This window comes from Bos grunniens, chromosome 13, assembly GCF_055505025.1.
Source record: "Bos grunniens cultivar Pamir isolate PY7600 chromosome 13, Bosgru_T2T1.0, whole genome shotgun sequence".
Taxonomy (NCBI): domain Eukaryota; kingdom Metazoa; phylum Chordata; class Mammalia; order Artiodactyla; family Bovidae; genus Bos; species Bos grunniens.
Window position 1 is genome coordinate 82,666,178 of NC_141177.1, and position 14,216 is coordinate 82,680,393.

The 14,216-nt window shown below is 38.3% G+C and overlaps 1 protein-coding gene across 2 annotated transcripts in view; it reads right to left on the bottom strand.

The window, feature by feature from the left end:
• The window catches only part of PLCB1 (phospholipase C beta 1), an 863,757-nt gene that overhangs the window by 90,084 nt on the left and 759,457 nt on the right, over positions 1-14,216 (bottom strand). The window contains exons 28-32 of one of the 2 annotated variants that reach the window (XM_086335158.1): positions 13,598-13,674; positions 13,404-13,493; positions 12,936-12,993; positions 12,036-12,122; positions 1,094-1,220 (exon numbers count right to left, since the gene is read on the bottom strand). In XM_086335158.1, the coding sequence (XP_086191284.1) occupies positions 1,125-1,220; positions 12,036-12,122; positions 12,936-12,993; positions 13,404-13,493; positions 13,598-13,674 (408 nt within the window). In that variant the 3' untranslated portion in view covers positions 1,094-1,124. The remainder of the gene's footprint in view (positions 1-1,093; positions 1,221-12,035; positions 12,123-12,935; positions 12,994-13,403; positions 13,494-13,597; positions 13,675-14,216) is intronic. The other variant, XM_086335157.1, reaches the window with a different exon arrangement.

Consider the following 14,216-nt stretch of genomic DNA (forward strand, 5'->3'; position numbering starts at 1 on the left):
GAGTGAGTCAGAAATACAGATCTCAGATCCCATCCAGACCTCCTGAATCAGAATCTGCATTTTTTTTAAGGACCTCCAGGTAATTCATGATGCTCTGAGCTACAGCATCACTGTATGTGGCAACTGATGTAGAGGATGACAAAAAACTTATACCTCTTTCTCAATAAAATAGCTGTTTCTCACTAATTCCTCAACATGTTTCTAAACTGCACTGCTTCACAGATCAACAAGTACTTGAAGACAAAACCATTAAAAATCTCACTACAAAAAAAAATAATAATAAATAAATAAAAAAAATAAAAATCTCACTACAAATCTATTTTCAATGCATCAGAATAGAAGTTTGCTTTCTCTGTAATCATAACAAAGCCTCTTTTATCCCTGAAATGCACACCGATTGCAATGGCATAGTTCATTTTCTTATTAGAAAATAGATATCATTATGTATTTCCTCTAGCAAGTTAAAAACCTCTTTAATTTTCAAGCTTCAATTTGTTCCAACTAGAAGTCCCTGGCCCAAGCTCCCTATTGGTGAGATAGTTACAAGAGTTCTTGGTTCTAAAGAATCAGTAAATCCTGAGATATCCCCTTGAGTCAAAGTACCATGCAGGAATACAACGACTTTTACTGGAGTTTTAAAAGGAGAGGTGTGATGAATTGAGTGGAGTGAATCAAGAAGATTTCCTGAGAGTTAATTTAACCCCATTGGATTTTAAGTTCATAAGATTGGAAACCAGTGCTTTGAGAAGGAGGAATTTAAAACATGTTTCAAAAGTGGAAATAATAGTGTGAGTGTAGGAAAGATCAAGGACAAAGGGGAAGCCAGTATTGCAAAGAGAAAAACAAAAAGATGACAGAAGACAGCAATATGGAAGAAGGGAATTTATGACAGAAGAAGAGAGAACAGTGAGGAAGCAGTAAACACCCAAGGAAGACAGGCGAAGATTAGAGACACATCACCCACCCGACCACGCAGGAAAATGGTGAGAGTGTAGAGCGCGGAGCAGAGGTGCAGGGCCACGCACAGTGCCTGTAACCCGGACGGCCACACGCCATCCTTCTCTTAAAAGTGCCCCCTCCCATCGTGTCCTACCTGGCCGGAAGGACACCGGTCTCACTGGTCATCACTTGAGAGCTTGAGGGTTGGGGGGAGTAAAGTTGGGGGAAACAGAGGGATCCTCATGGCAAGTTTCCGACAAGAATGAGGAGGAACCGTCCCCCTGTGTGGAAAAAAAGCGAGGCTGTCATTTTTGCGACACTGAAACTGATTTCCGAGTCATGTGCTGTTTCAAATTCTCTGTCTGGGAGCTCTGTTAGAGTGCCTTCTAGAATGGAGATTTAAAACCTCCAGTGCCTTTATGCTTCAACACTTCTGTCACAGATGCAGTGGAACTGGCAATGGAATTTTCTTTGGTTCTTCCCTCCCTTTGTAGGGATTAGATATTCACAACTCCTGCTTTTGAGAAATTCTCCATGAAAGTGCACTACTGTCAAGAAACCTAAGAAAAGACTGCACTGAGTCACAGACAGTAGTTGAACAATACAGTCCAGTGAGTCTTTGCTTAACAGCTATACTTTTAGGGACTATACTTTCCTCTGGAAAAGACAGAACTATTTTTTAACATACGAAATTAGTTTCGTTATCTGTCAGCATAAGCAATTGAAAATTAAATTGAATTTAAAAAATATGCATTGAGCACCAGCTGTGAATCAGGCATTGTTCCTAGATGCCTAGAACTCAAGAGCATCAGTGAGTCAAAGCCCTGCCATCATGGAGCTTACTTTCTAATGGAGAGAAACCCATACTGAGTAATACACTAAGAAAGAAGTCGGTGAACTAAAGAGAGGTAATAAATGCTATAAAAGCCAGAAAGTGCAGCAGAATAAAGGAGAGAGGTGATGCCAGGGATGGGAGGATGGACAAGGAGTGTAAACTTAAAGTGGTCACGGAAGGCCTCTTTGAAAAGACAGATTTGAGCCAAGACTTGAAAGGCAGGAGACAGTTGCCCAAGCAGACATGTGAGAAATGAATATTCTTGGCAGAAAGAATCTGTGCAGTAGTCCAAGGTGGAATTGGCCTGGTTTGTTGGGGCCCAGAGAGGAGCCCAGGATGGCCTGAGCAGAGAGGAGGGTCAGTGAGGACAGGCAGGGCTGCAGCTAAGTGGGGTCAGATCACGTCACACCTTGTCGACTCTGACTCTGAGATATAAAGGGAGCCGTGCAAGGATCTTGAAGAGTGGTCTGGTTTATGTTCCCAGAGGGTGACTCTGGCTGCTGTGCTGGGAACTGTCTGTGACTGGGCACACATGGAAGCAGGAAGACCCCTTAGGAGGTTATTAAGAAATCCTGGTGAAAGATGGCAGTGACTTTGCACTGCATGATTGATCTGCAGTTGATAGCTTAATGATTATAAACATGTCCTAACTGCTTTTATAATATTTTTCAAGACCTAGGGTTATTTTCATTCCATCAAAAACAGAGACTCCATAAAAATTTAAGACTTGAAACAGCGTATTATGTATTTCCCCAACCTAGTGAAATCCTTTTCAACCAAAGCTAGAAGACAACATATTTATTTTTTAGTCACCAAATATATTAGTGCTATGGCTACTATCTTAGATATGATTTTTCCATTTATTAGCATAATTAGCTAGATCAAAATCTGTTTTGATGCCCAAATGATTAGGCACACTAAGCTTCCCCCTAAGTGCATCAAGTTGTATATGTGTGTGAGAAATGGCCATAAAGAGTACATAGTGGAAAACCCATCCAAACTATCAGAAACATGATAAACTGTTTAACTATTCTAGAGTCAGAAAAAGTTAAAACCAATTCTATTGATAAAACTCTTTGAAATATAAAATATTATTCATCTTGGTTTCAATTATAAAATCAAAGATTTGTCAAATTCAAAGATTATTCTCAGCAAATGAGTATAATAAATGCAGGACCTTGTGTCAACTGCTTTTTGTTGACAGGAAATGTATAAGCAGGACTCTAAGTGGTAGGTAGATTTGTTACATTAATTTGGCCTTAATATGTGGAAACTAGAGTGACTCTTGTTCTGAGAAATTGCTTTCCTATCTGAACGGAAACTTTCTTCAGCATGTGCCTTTTTGCACTAGCCTTTTCTCTAGTTTCCACATATCACTTCATCAAAAATTTCAAAGCACTAACACATTTCCTTTTGGAACTTCTATAAGTAAATATTTGTCTTGGGTTGAGTTTGGCCATTCTCACCCTGAAAATGTTGAAGGTCATAGAAAGATCAGATATTGGTGTCCTGAGATCTATTAAATTTTACATTTAATAGTCTGTTTGATTATTTTTACTATGCTAGTTATATCAGAGCAGGGCTTTAAAAACAAACTGGAGCATGACAGAGGATGAGATGGCTGGATAGCATCACTGACTCGATGGACGTGAGTCTGAGTGAACTCCGGGAGTTGGTGATGGACAGGGAGGCCTGGTGTGCTGCAATTCATGGGGTCGCAAAGATTCGGACACGACTGAGCAACTAAACTGAACTGAACTGAACTGGAGCTAAATTAGGAACAAAACATCTAATGACTGTTGGCAAAATTCATATTAATCATGCACAGTGATAGGCACACAGTGTTGAAAGAAAAGTAAATCCAAAAGGTTCTGTGGGCCATCCATGGTTTTGGACTTCTGGTTTATGGCAGGTGGGTAGATGAAAGTCAGTGGTGTTGAAGTCCATCTCAGTGGACTTCTTTATTGATAGCATCTTTATTGATGGTAAACTCAGTGCCTGTTGGGAAGACTCAACTCCACCAATATAAATGTTATCTGTTATAGCAGGTGTTGAGTGTTGTCTTTGGATCCACTTTCCTCCATCCATTACACCCATCACCACACTCCCACACATTTTCTCATCCTTAGAAAAGGAAAATAAGGACAAAGGAAAGGAAAAGAAAGTTAATAGGGTGGAGGAAAAGGGGAGTAATCAATGGTGCCCAGGAGAATCTCAGTTCCAAATCTGTTTAAATCTCAAACTCAGTTGTCTTGTAGGGGCCAACAGATAACAGAGATGCATGCAGCAGCCTGGGGAATGCCCTGCAGGTCTGAGGAGCAGCTTCCTTTCAGTTCTAGAAATGTGTTTCCATGTTGGATCCCTGTAATTATATAATCTAATCTTTAAAGAAAGAAAATTGAATAAGAAAAGTGCTGATTTAAAAATAATTGTGAGATGGTTTCATCCTGGCTTCAACCTGGCTAGGCTGGACATATGCCAGAGTTTCCTTTCTGTATGTTCCCAGTTAGAGTGGGTTGGAGGGCTGATTAGAAAGGCAGCAGCCACATAACAACACACATGCCTTGTTGCTGATCTGTTGACTTGTCCTGGGGTGAAGCAGCAACTGGGCCTGTAATCACTTTCCCTCCTGCTTGGGTCTTGCTTTAGTTGTTCTGACTCCTAGGCCAGCTAGGCGTGTGTGTGCATGTGTGTATTCAACCCTGTGACAGAATTTCAGCTTCTTCAGGTTATCCTGATGGCCAAGCCCCACTGTGGTCTTCTCTTCCAGACTTCCTGCCAGCCAGGGTCCAACATTAGACTGAGAGACAGCCTTGTGGAGACTGCACAGCCAGCCCCCACAATGACATGAGCCAATCCCCTGTAACACATACACATAACCTCCTCCTGGCTCTGCTTCTCTAGTTGAACCCCAACTGATACAGATGCTCACATAATGTCCAAACTGACACTAAACCCAATGTATTTTAGAAACACTATGTGGAAAATTTCTATTTCTGGTAATGGTTAGGTTATTTGGACCATTATTCTCATTGAAAAACAACTAGAAAAGCTGAATTTGATATTAAAACCATATTCTTTAAAGAAACTAAGAATCACAAAAATTTAAGGAATGATCAGGCCTAAACTCCAAGGGATGGCAAAACCTACACAGGTAATTAGCAGGGAAGTTGCTTTTTTCCTAAGGGGCTTTTGCTAATGTTGGAAATTTTGAATTTATCTTTTGACAGCCTTCTAGGATAAGGACAAAATTCAAAGAAAGCCTGTGGCTTGAAGGAATGAGGAATCTCACAGGAAACCTTTCCTACAATAAGCCAGACACACAAATCATAGATTTGAAAATAAAATACATAGAATTTCTAGAATTAAATAAAATACAAAAGCTATAATTAACAGAGTGGATGAGTGAAATAGCAGTATAAACAAAGAATTAGGGAATTAGAAAAAGGACCAGAGATAAAATTGTCCACAGCACAAAGGATGGAAAATACTAGAAAGAGTTAAAAAAAGGAGAAAGAATAAGAAGGTCCATTCTATCTTATATGTAAATAATGTGATGGAAGGAATTTTTTAGAATACATATCAGAAATCATTTTACTGACATGATAGCTGAGATTTCACAGGACTAGTGAAATCTAACCATCCAGTCACCTCAAATGCTTATATAGATACATTAAAGGAATGTGCATAAAACATAAAGAACATTACATAAAACTTAAAAAAAAATCTAAATGCATGCAAAGGAGGAAAAATACAGGTTATCACCAAAAGAATTACACTAGGATTTATAGTTAACTTCTCAGTAACAGGAGCAACTGGATGAATCTTATTTTCAATGTTCTAAAAGAAAATAAGTGCCAACTTAAAATTTTATACCCAGTGAAAATTTTATACCCAGTGAAAGCTGCAGAATGAATGTCAAATAAAGACATTTATACACAGAAATGAAAACAAACAAACAAACAAAAAAAATCCAAGGAGTTTACCATGAGTAGACTCTATGAAAGGAACTTCTAAAGGATGTAGCAGATAATGATCCCAAATGGATGATCTGAGACACAAGTATCCAGCTAAGAAGTTTGTGAATATAAAGATAAATCTAAATGAATGCTGCCTATATAACACAAAATAATAATGTCTTGTGGGTGTAAAAATCTATATAATTAAATTTCAAAAATAAATCAAGAGGAGACAAATGGTGTTTAAAAAACTGTTTTAATGTTTGAATATTGCCCAAAGGAAGTAAAGCATGACTAAGCTTTACTTTAAAGAAAATAATGAATAGCTATATATATTTTTAAAAGGCAATTCTTCACATTGATAAAAATTAAAAGGAAATTTCTTCCAACCAGAAAAATAAAAAAACCAAACCAACGGATGGATCATCCAGGACTTGACAAAAGTAAAACTGGTAAGCATCCAGTTTGTACTCTTTGGTCTGGCTTTTATGAGAGGGCCCAATGAATGCTGGCAGAGAGAATGCACATTTTTCCAGAGGATCAGAGAAGGCACAAATGAATCATGGAATACAGGAGCATCTACTTTAAATCCCTAAATTGGTCTCTCTCTGAACACTGGGAAGGCAGACTGAAATAACTGCGTGTAGGGTTCTACCTCAGGGCCCAGTGGTGGGTCTGACAAGACTAACTTCACCCAGAGGGATGAGACACTCACCCTGTTACAAAGATGTCAGAGGAGAAATGAGGAAAATCAGTCTATATTCCCCTGGTGAAGAGGGGGGGAGGGGGAAACAACAGTAGCTACATGATGAAATGTTCTTTGGGTAGAAATTAAAATGCCCTAAAGCTTCCTGGAATTCTCTCTTGCTGATGAGCTCAATTAAAACAGAAAACCTGTGTTCTAAGAAGCATCAAAGACAAATTAAGCGTCAGAGAAAAAGCAAATTACATATTTATCGACTTTTATGAGGTTATGGAGATGGTTCATTAAAAAGTCCCCTGAAAAGATGATTCTTCTCATAATGATAGCCCATAGCTGCAAAATGATCAATAGATATTGGAAGAACCACAGCAGATTCAGGGCAATTCCTGATTAATGATGCTTCAACATGTTAAACTAAATCTCTTTGAAGTGTTCAAGAAAAAGGCAGATATCTTTTTCAGAACGAATCAATTCTGAGTCGCACATAACCACAAAAGGTGTTATTTCTTTGCACTGGCAGTTGGGTCCTTGAGTTGTTTCTAACACTGTACACATAAGCTCTTTCCTGCTGACTTTGGCAAACCCAAGTATGGAAATCCCAAGGAAAGCAATTATGTCACTGAGTTGAAAGACTGGTTAGGGTTTATTGCATTCATCTTAAGAATTCTGAAGGTATAGATTTAAAAAAAAGGACACTTTGAACGAATCTAAAAACAGCAGCCATTCAAAGACTGAATCAAATACCTGGCTGCAAATAAACATGCAGTTGAGCATATCTCCAGAATTTAGATCTCTATTGACAAGGTGCTGAGTATTCTTTCTTAAGAACTTAATAAATTTCCGTGGGATTTACGTACAGGAATGTACAATATAAGGTTATGCCCAATTGAGGGCCAAAATGTTTCTATTGTATAAGTTGCCTCTAGGGATCATTTACTTCCAGTTTCCTCAACTCTCTCAAAAATTACACACAAAAGAAACAGACTTACTGAATCTCCTTTCAAATGTGAAAAATGGATTCTACACATAAGCTTTCACACTGGGCGGGGGCGGAGGAAGCTTGCTAAATTTGGTCCCCTACCAAATACATATCAGCAGGATGAAAGTTCTTGCCCATGAGTGGAAATGAAATGGATTTTTAACCTGGTTTTGCCTGAGGCACCTTATTCTGTTCTGTTGTGCAAGGGTAAAAACGTTTGGAACTTGAGTTGATCCTTCAAGATCGTAAGCACATGGTTGAATAAAAGGCTATATTTTCAATTAATCTACATCCGTTAACTAGCTCTAAATCTAGCTAGAATTCCTTGCCTCTGAAGAACGGTTGTTTTTGAGCAACTGGATTTTCAAATTTCTTTGGTCAAAAAAAAATTTTATACTTGTTAGTTCACTTTTAAAGGAACTGTTTGGTTACCAAACACTTGGAAAATCACACAGATTGTGATTGTGGTTCAGGAAAACTGCAAATAGTGACACTTGGAGAAAAATAGGAATGGAAAAAGGGCATCTTCCTTGTTTAAGTGGAGGTTAAGAACAGAAAGTACATGATCACAATCATTAGAATAAGTGTATGAAGAGGAAGAAAATGATTGTGATCAACAGTACGGCAAAAGCCACTAATGAATGGGAAGAAATATGATGCCATGTAGTGCATGATTTGCTGTAAGTGAAAGATTAGCCTTTCCTGGTTTCTAATTAAAAATTGCTTATCCCACCTGAAAAAAACACTTGAAGGAGGAACTTTATTCTCTTCGGCAACTTCTGGCAAAGTTTGTCATCTTTCCTCTTCATAAAATTCAGTTCAGTTCAGTTCAGTCGCTCAGTCGTGTCCAACTCTTTGAGACCCCATGGACTGCAGCAAGCCAGACTTCCCTGGCCATCACCAACTCCTGGAGCTTGCTCAAACTCACGTCCATCGAGTTGGATTCATACAATTGCAGCTATCTTAATATTACCTACTACATTGTCAACTCAATTTCCCTGTCCAACATTGAGTGATGAAACAGTTTATAAATTTCTACATGTCATAAAATCACCCTGTCTTCTCATCTTTCTGACTGAATGGAACTCACTCAATTAACCTTTCTCTTAGACACTGTTGGTCACTTTCATTTCCTTGAGTTGCCCCTCTTTCTATTTTGTTTCTACTTTTGTTAGTTTCCCTCACATCTATGTCAGGTTTTAAAGGGCATTCCAATACTGGATGTGAAGAGGGATTATTTCAAAGCCAGTGCTATTCTATTTTTGGTCCACATCCAGTAGTTACATGAGCAAGGAGGACTGCTCTTCTGGCCTGGCCTTTCACTTGCTCAGTTAGCCATCCTGTGTTTTGGTCCTCCATTTGAAAGGCACTTGATCTTACTGTTTTATTCCACTGATAATTAGTGCTCCTTCTGGTCACGGTCATTTCCCTTTATTAGTCACTGTGTCCTACAATATTAAAAATCATGGTTTCTTATTACAGTGTGGTTCCAAAGCACATGTCATGCTGTCAAAGCACAAAATTTTTAGGCCCTGAAGAACACTTCTCAATAAATGCTTTAGTTGGATATAGAACCAATGATCTTCGAGGGCAACCTTCAAATCCAGACACAATAGGATGGTCATTAAGAGCAACCTCATGAGTGAAAAGCAAAGAGAAACCATTATGGTACCTATTTGCAATAAAAAATAAAGACAACTGAATGACTAAAAATTCATAAACACTTCAGATCTCTTTCTAAGGGGTCAAGAAAGAAATGGAAACTTGTTGTACATGTGGTAGGGCACACACAGTTAATTACCTACCTAATTGGTGTCTCTCCTCTTAACAAGAAAACATCAGTTTTGTTCAGAGGCCTGGTGAGTGTGGAACTGAGGAGAAAGTGAACTTCCTCTCCCCTTCTGGGTAAGTCCTAATTACTTTAAGCCTATCATGAAAATTACACTCTCCTGCTTGTAATTAGTTTAGGAATGGGCATATGACACAATTCTAGCCAATGAGGGGAGGCCTATTGAGGAGATTTAGGAAGTTTTCCTCAAACTTATAATCAGTTACAAGATGAAGACTATTTGCCTTTGAATAGTTTTATGTAAGGCTGTAATGCATGGAGCTATGGCAGCTATCTTGTAACTGTGGGTTTGCAGCCTGGGGATGAAAAGCAACAATATAAAATAACACAGGTAAAATTCTGAAAATACTCTGATTCTTGATGAGGTTATTCAACCACTAAATTAACTATTCTTGAACTTTCATCACCTTTGAACTTCCAGTAATGTGATTTACTAAACATTATTGCATAATCCAGTTTTAACTGGGTTTTCTGTAAAGTTGCTGCTATATGCACACTGACTGATATATTATCCAACAGTTATTTGGTCTAATATTTGGTTATATTAATGAAGACATTTACTACTGAAGTTGATTTTAATCATGGTGAACCAGAGCAGTAACATAAAACCTTTGTAGAGTTATTTATACTGAGACTTAAACACATTTGTGATTGCATTTTATTTATGAGTAAAGTGGGCTTCTGAGGTGGTACTAGTAGTAAAGAATTTGCCTGCCAATGCAGGAGGCACAAGAGATGTGGATTTGATCCTTGGATCAGAAAGATCCCCTGGCGTATGAAATGGCAACCCACTCCAGTATCCTTGCCTGGAAAATTCCATGGGCAGAAGTGTGCAAAGAGCTGGAAATGACTGAGCACACACATACACACACACACACACACACACACACACACGTAGAGTAGTTGACATTTTTGGACAAAAATGAAAATGAAGCAAAACTTTGTGGGAATAACAATGTTTTCCAAGAGAGATTTTGTAGAAATATAAAAATTGGCTAGTGAAATATCAATCTTAAGCTAAGTATATCATACCAGTGTACAAAGCAATGACAAATTGGAATTCAGACAACATGGATTGAAAATGTATGTATTTGAATATATCACTGGGGACTCATTATTGTTAAGGCATTTCTGAAATTTCAGTTGAACTTTGATCTCTTGTTCCAAACATTTGCAGTTCATGGGGTTACAAGGAGTCGAACACACCTTAGCAACTGAACAAAAACATAAATCTTTTTAAATATAAATTTTTTAACATAAATTTTAAACATAAAACATAAATATTCATGAACATAAGAATATTAAATATTCTTAGCCACCCTCTCAAGTCGATTATGCATTAGTAAGGTGGAATACCTTTTAACATAATTTTAGACATTGCAATGCTCTCTATTTAGGATTGATTTTATTTTTTAAAAGCTCAAATGTTTGGAGCAAGACATCCAGGTTTGACTGAAATTTCAGAAACACCTTAACAATAACGATTCCCCAGTTATATATTCAAATACATACATTTTCAATCCTTGCTGTCTGAAACAGTATTAAATTGTGTATTTATATAAAAATATAAAAATTAACAGCATGCCTCAGTAATTATTAATTCTTGGGTTTTCCTCACAGTTAGAGAATCTATATTCCCAAGTCAAAAAACTTTGAATTAGCAACATTAAATAAAAGTTCTGTCCAACAAGTATGAAAGGATAAGAGCAGACACAACCACAAAAATGTATTAATATTTTAAATTAGCCACAAGAAACCTTTAAGAAGTAGACTGAGGAATGGACTATTCAAAGAAACAAAAGTGACAGTTGATCTCTGCAGGTACTTAATGGCAGAGCCTGTTAAAGAAGGTAATTTAGAAGGTGTTTACAAGAAGGTATCTTCTGTTAAAGAAGAACAGGAAAACTGAAAAGCACACTTTCCACAAACAGAACAATAGTCAATGACAAATCAAAATTAATGGAATGATCTAAAACTGAGGTTTTGGCTGAGAGTATTTGATTTATATATATTTAGTTTAAATATGTATATTTAAAGTTAATATTCATGAAACAATTGATTTTTACCAAATAAACATAAGGTAATTTTAAAGTGGAGCCCCAATAAACTATTATGGGGAAAAAATTATTTTCTTTCTGTTTTTTTTTGTTTGTTTGTTTGTTTTGGCTTAAGAGAATATTTTGTTAGATTAAATACCAGGGTGATTTTGGTACAAGACATCCTCTGCTGGACAGAGCCTGACATTACAATATTACATCATCTGTTTAGAGCTACAGAGGCTTAGCTAACTTCTCTTTTCTTTCCTGGGAGGTAGGGGGTGAGGGGGTGGAGGGGGAAGGTGTGCTTTAAAAATATCTCTGCCTGAGCTGCATCCAAGACTAACTAAAATCAAACTTCAGGATCTGAGTTTCATGTATTTGCAGTTTTTAAAGCTGACCAATATTGGGGAAGGAAATGGCAATCCACTCCAGTGTTCTTGCCTGGTGAATCCCAGGGACAGAGGAGCCTGGTGGGCTTCTGTCTATGGGGTCGTAGAGTCGGACACGACTGAAGCAACTTAGCAGCAACAGCAGCAGCAGCAGCAATGATGATAAATGCTTACTGAATATTGCTGTCAAGATTTTTTTCCATCATTGAGAAAGTTACATGACTTTCACGTGCAAGAACTGGTCTGAGACTGTGTGAGAGGGATCTATGAACTAGGGAGCTTTTATTCTAATTAAATGGAAAGAAAATGAAGTTACTGTGTATGATTATTTGGTTCAGTTTACCTTGGGCTTTTCATCCAGGATCTGCTGGCGGATTTCTTTGTGTTTCTCTACGAGTTTTTCTTGCCGTTTACTTTGCGCCTCTTCTAACTGTAAGACAGTTACAGAGAAAGTCATTTTCATCTAAACATTCAAGTGAATGTTTTCAGGAAAAAAAAAAAACAAAAAACTTTTCAGATCTCTGGCATGCATTTAACTATTTCACATCCTGGTCAGAACTGTCCTTATAGGAGACATGTAAGTGTTGAAGCTGGGTGATGGGCACACAGGGGTGGGAGTGATATGACCACTGGATATACCATTTTCACAGCTTTGTTAATGTCTGAAAATCTCCATAATACCAATTAAAATTAATTAAAAACCTTTAGAAGTTGTCATCTACCATTGGTGACAACTAAAGTTTCTTTGGGGCTTCCCTGCTGGCTCAGTGGTAAAGAATCTGCCTGCCAATGCAGGATATGCGGGTCTGATCGCTGATGTGGGAAGATGCTCTGGAGAAGGAAATGGTAACCCGTTACAGTATCTTTGCATGGGAAATCCCATGGACAGAGGAGCCTGGCGGGCTACAGCTCATGGGGTCGCAAAAGAGTCAGACACGACTTAGAAACTTAACAACAGCAGCAACAAAAGGTTCTTTTCAGGGAGGTCCCCTTGACATCATGTTTCTAGGTTCCTGACTCTAGAAAAGATTCTTAACATCTATCTTGAGATGAACCTTTCTATACAGAGGTTTGCAATTAAACTTGCAGAAACACTGATTACACACTGGCTGCTCTGGGCAGTTGCTTGGCTGGGTGCTGGTGATAAAGAGTTACCGTGAAGCGTAGCATTTCCCTCCAGAGACTCACACAGTACTCATCAAACACGGTTTGCAAAAGAGAGGGATTCATGAACACGACATACCCTCTTGATGTACTGCACCACCTCCTGGATGTATGACCGGATCATCTCTGTCTTTTCCCTGAAAGTGAATGACAAAGAAATCATCACATGCACTCATCCATCATCGACAAACATGGGAACTGCAGGTTTCCAGATGAAAGTTTACGGAACTCTCAACTTTCTTCTTACTGCTGCAAGGAAGATACAACTTGTCAGCTCTGACAGAGGTCAGGTTCTACCCAAGGTACAAGCTCTATTTTCACTAAATGGCAGGAAGGCTGTCTGACAATATCAGAAGAGAAGATAGAGCTTTTTCCTTAGGGCCTGTGGGCACCTCAGTGCTTCACCGAAAACCCTTACAAAGTGAGTCTTTGGTAGGTTAATTTGAGGAGAAATTTCGCAGGTAGGTCTTTGTACGGTTGAGCCGCTGTTATTCTGTATAGGACAATCCCCGAGTAAAAGGTGGGAGAAAGGGTTCTTTCTACTTACTCCTCCATCTGGCTTTTGTCTTTGGATTTTGCTTCTGTTATCTTCTCCTGCCTCTTTTTATCCATTTTCTTCTTTAATTCCTTCTTCTCTCTGAAGACAAAATGGAAGCAAAAGGGAAAAATGGTCAATTCAATAGCAATTTGTACTTAATACATTTACATATACAAATCCAATGTAAGAGAATGGAGGCTTACTTCTCACAGATTTCTTTGAGCTTCTTTAACTGATTATTCTGACATTCTTCAGCAACATCAGTCAATTTTTGAATAAGCTGGCGGGGGCGGGGGGGGGGGGTGGAGAAAAAAAACACGCCAGGTGGCTATTTTACATGATCACAAGCAAAGCACCCTTTCCCTCCCCCACCCCACATCAAACAGTATCTGAGGTTAGAAAAATCTGTGATTGATGTTTCTGTGCTACGTGTGCTAAGTCACTTCAGATGTTTCTGACTCTTTGAGACCCTGTGGACAGCAGCTCACCCAGCTCTTCTGTTCAGGGGGTTCTCCAGGCAAGAATATGAGTGGGTTGCCATTTGCTTCTCCAGGTTAGCAAGAGTAAAATTGTCAAACATTTTACAACACATTGGTAATAAGGAAATAATTTTAGACTATACATTATCTAGGTTTTAATATGTAATTCTTACTATCTCTTTCTAATTAAACAGGATTTCTTAGATTATTGGGCTTGCTTTTGCCAAGTGCAATGATAGCTAACAGTGTGGACCCAGGTACCAATTCCCACTCTATGACCTACTAAAACTATGATTTTGGTCATAGAGCCTCCATTTCCTGAACCCACATTTTCTTGGTTATA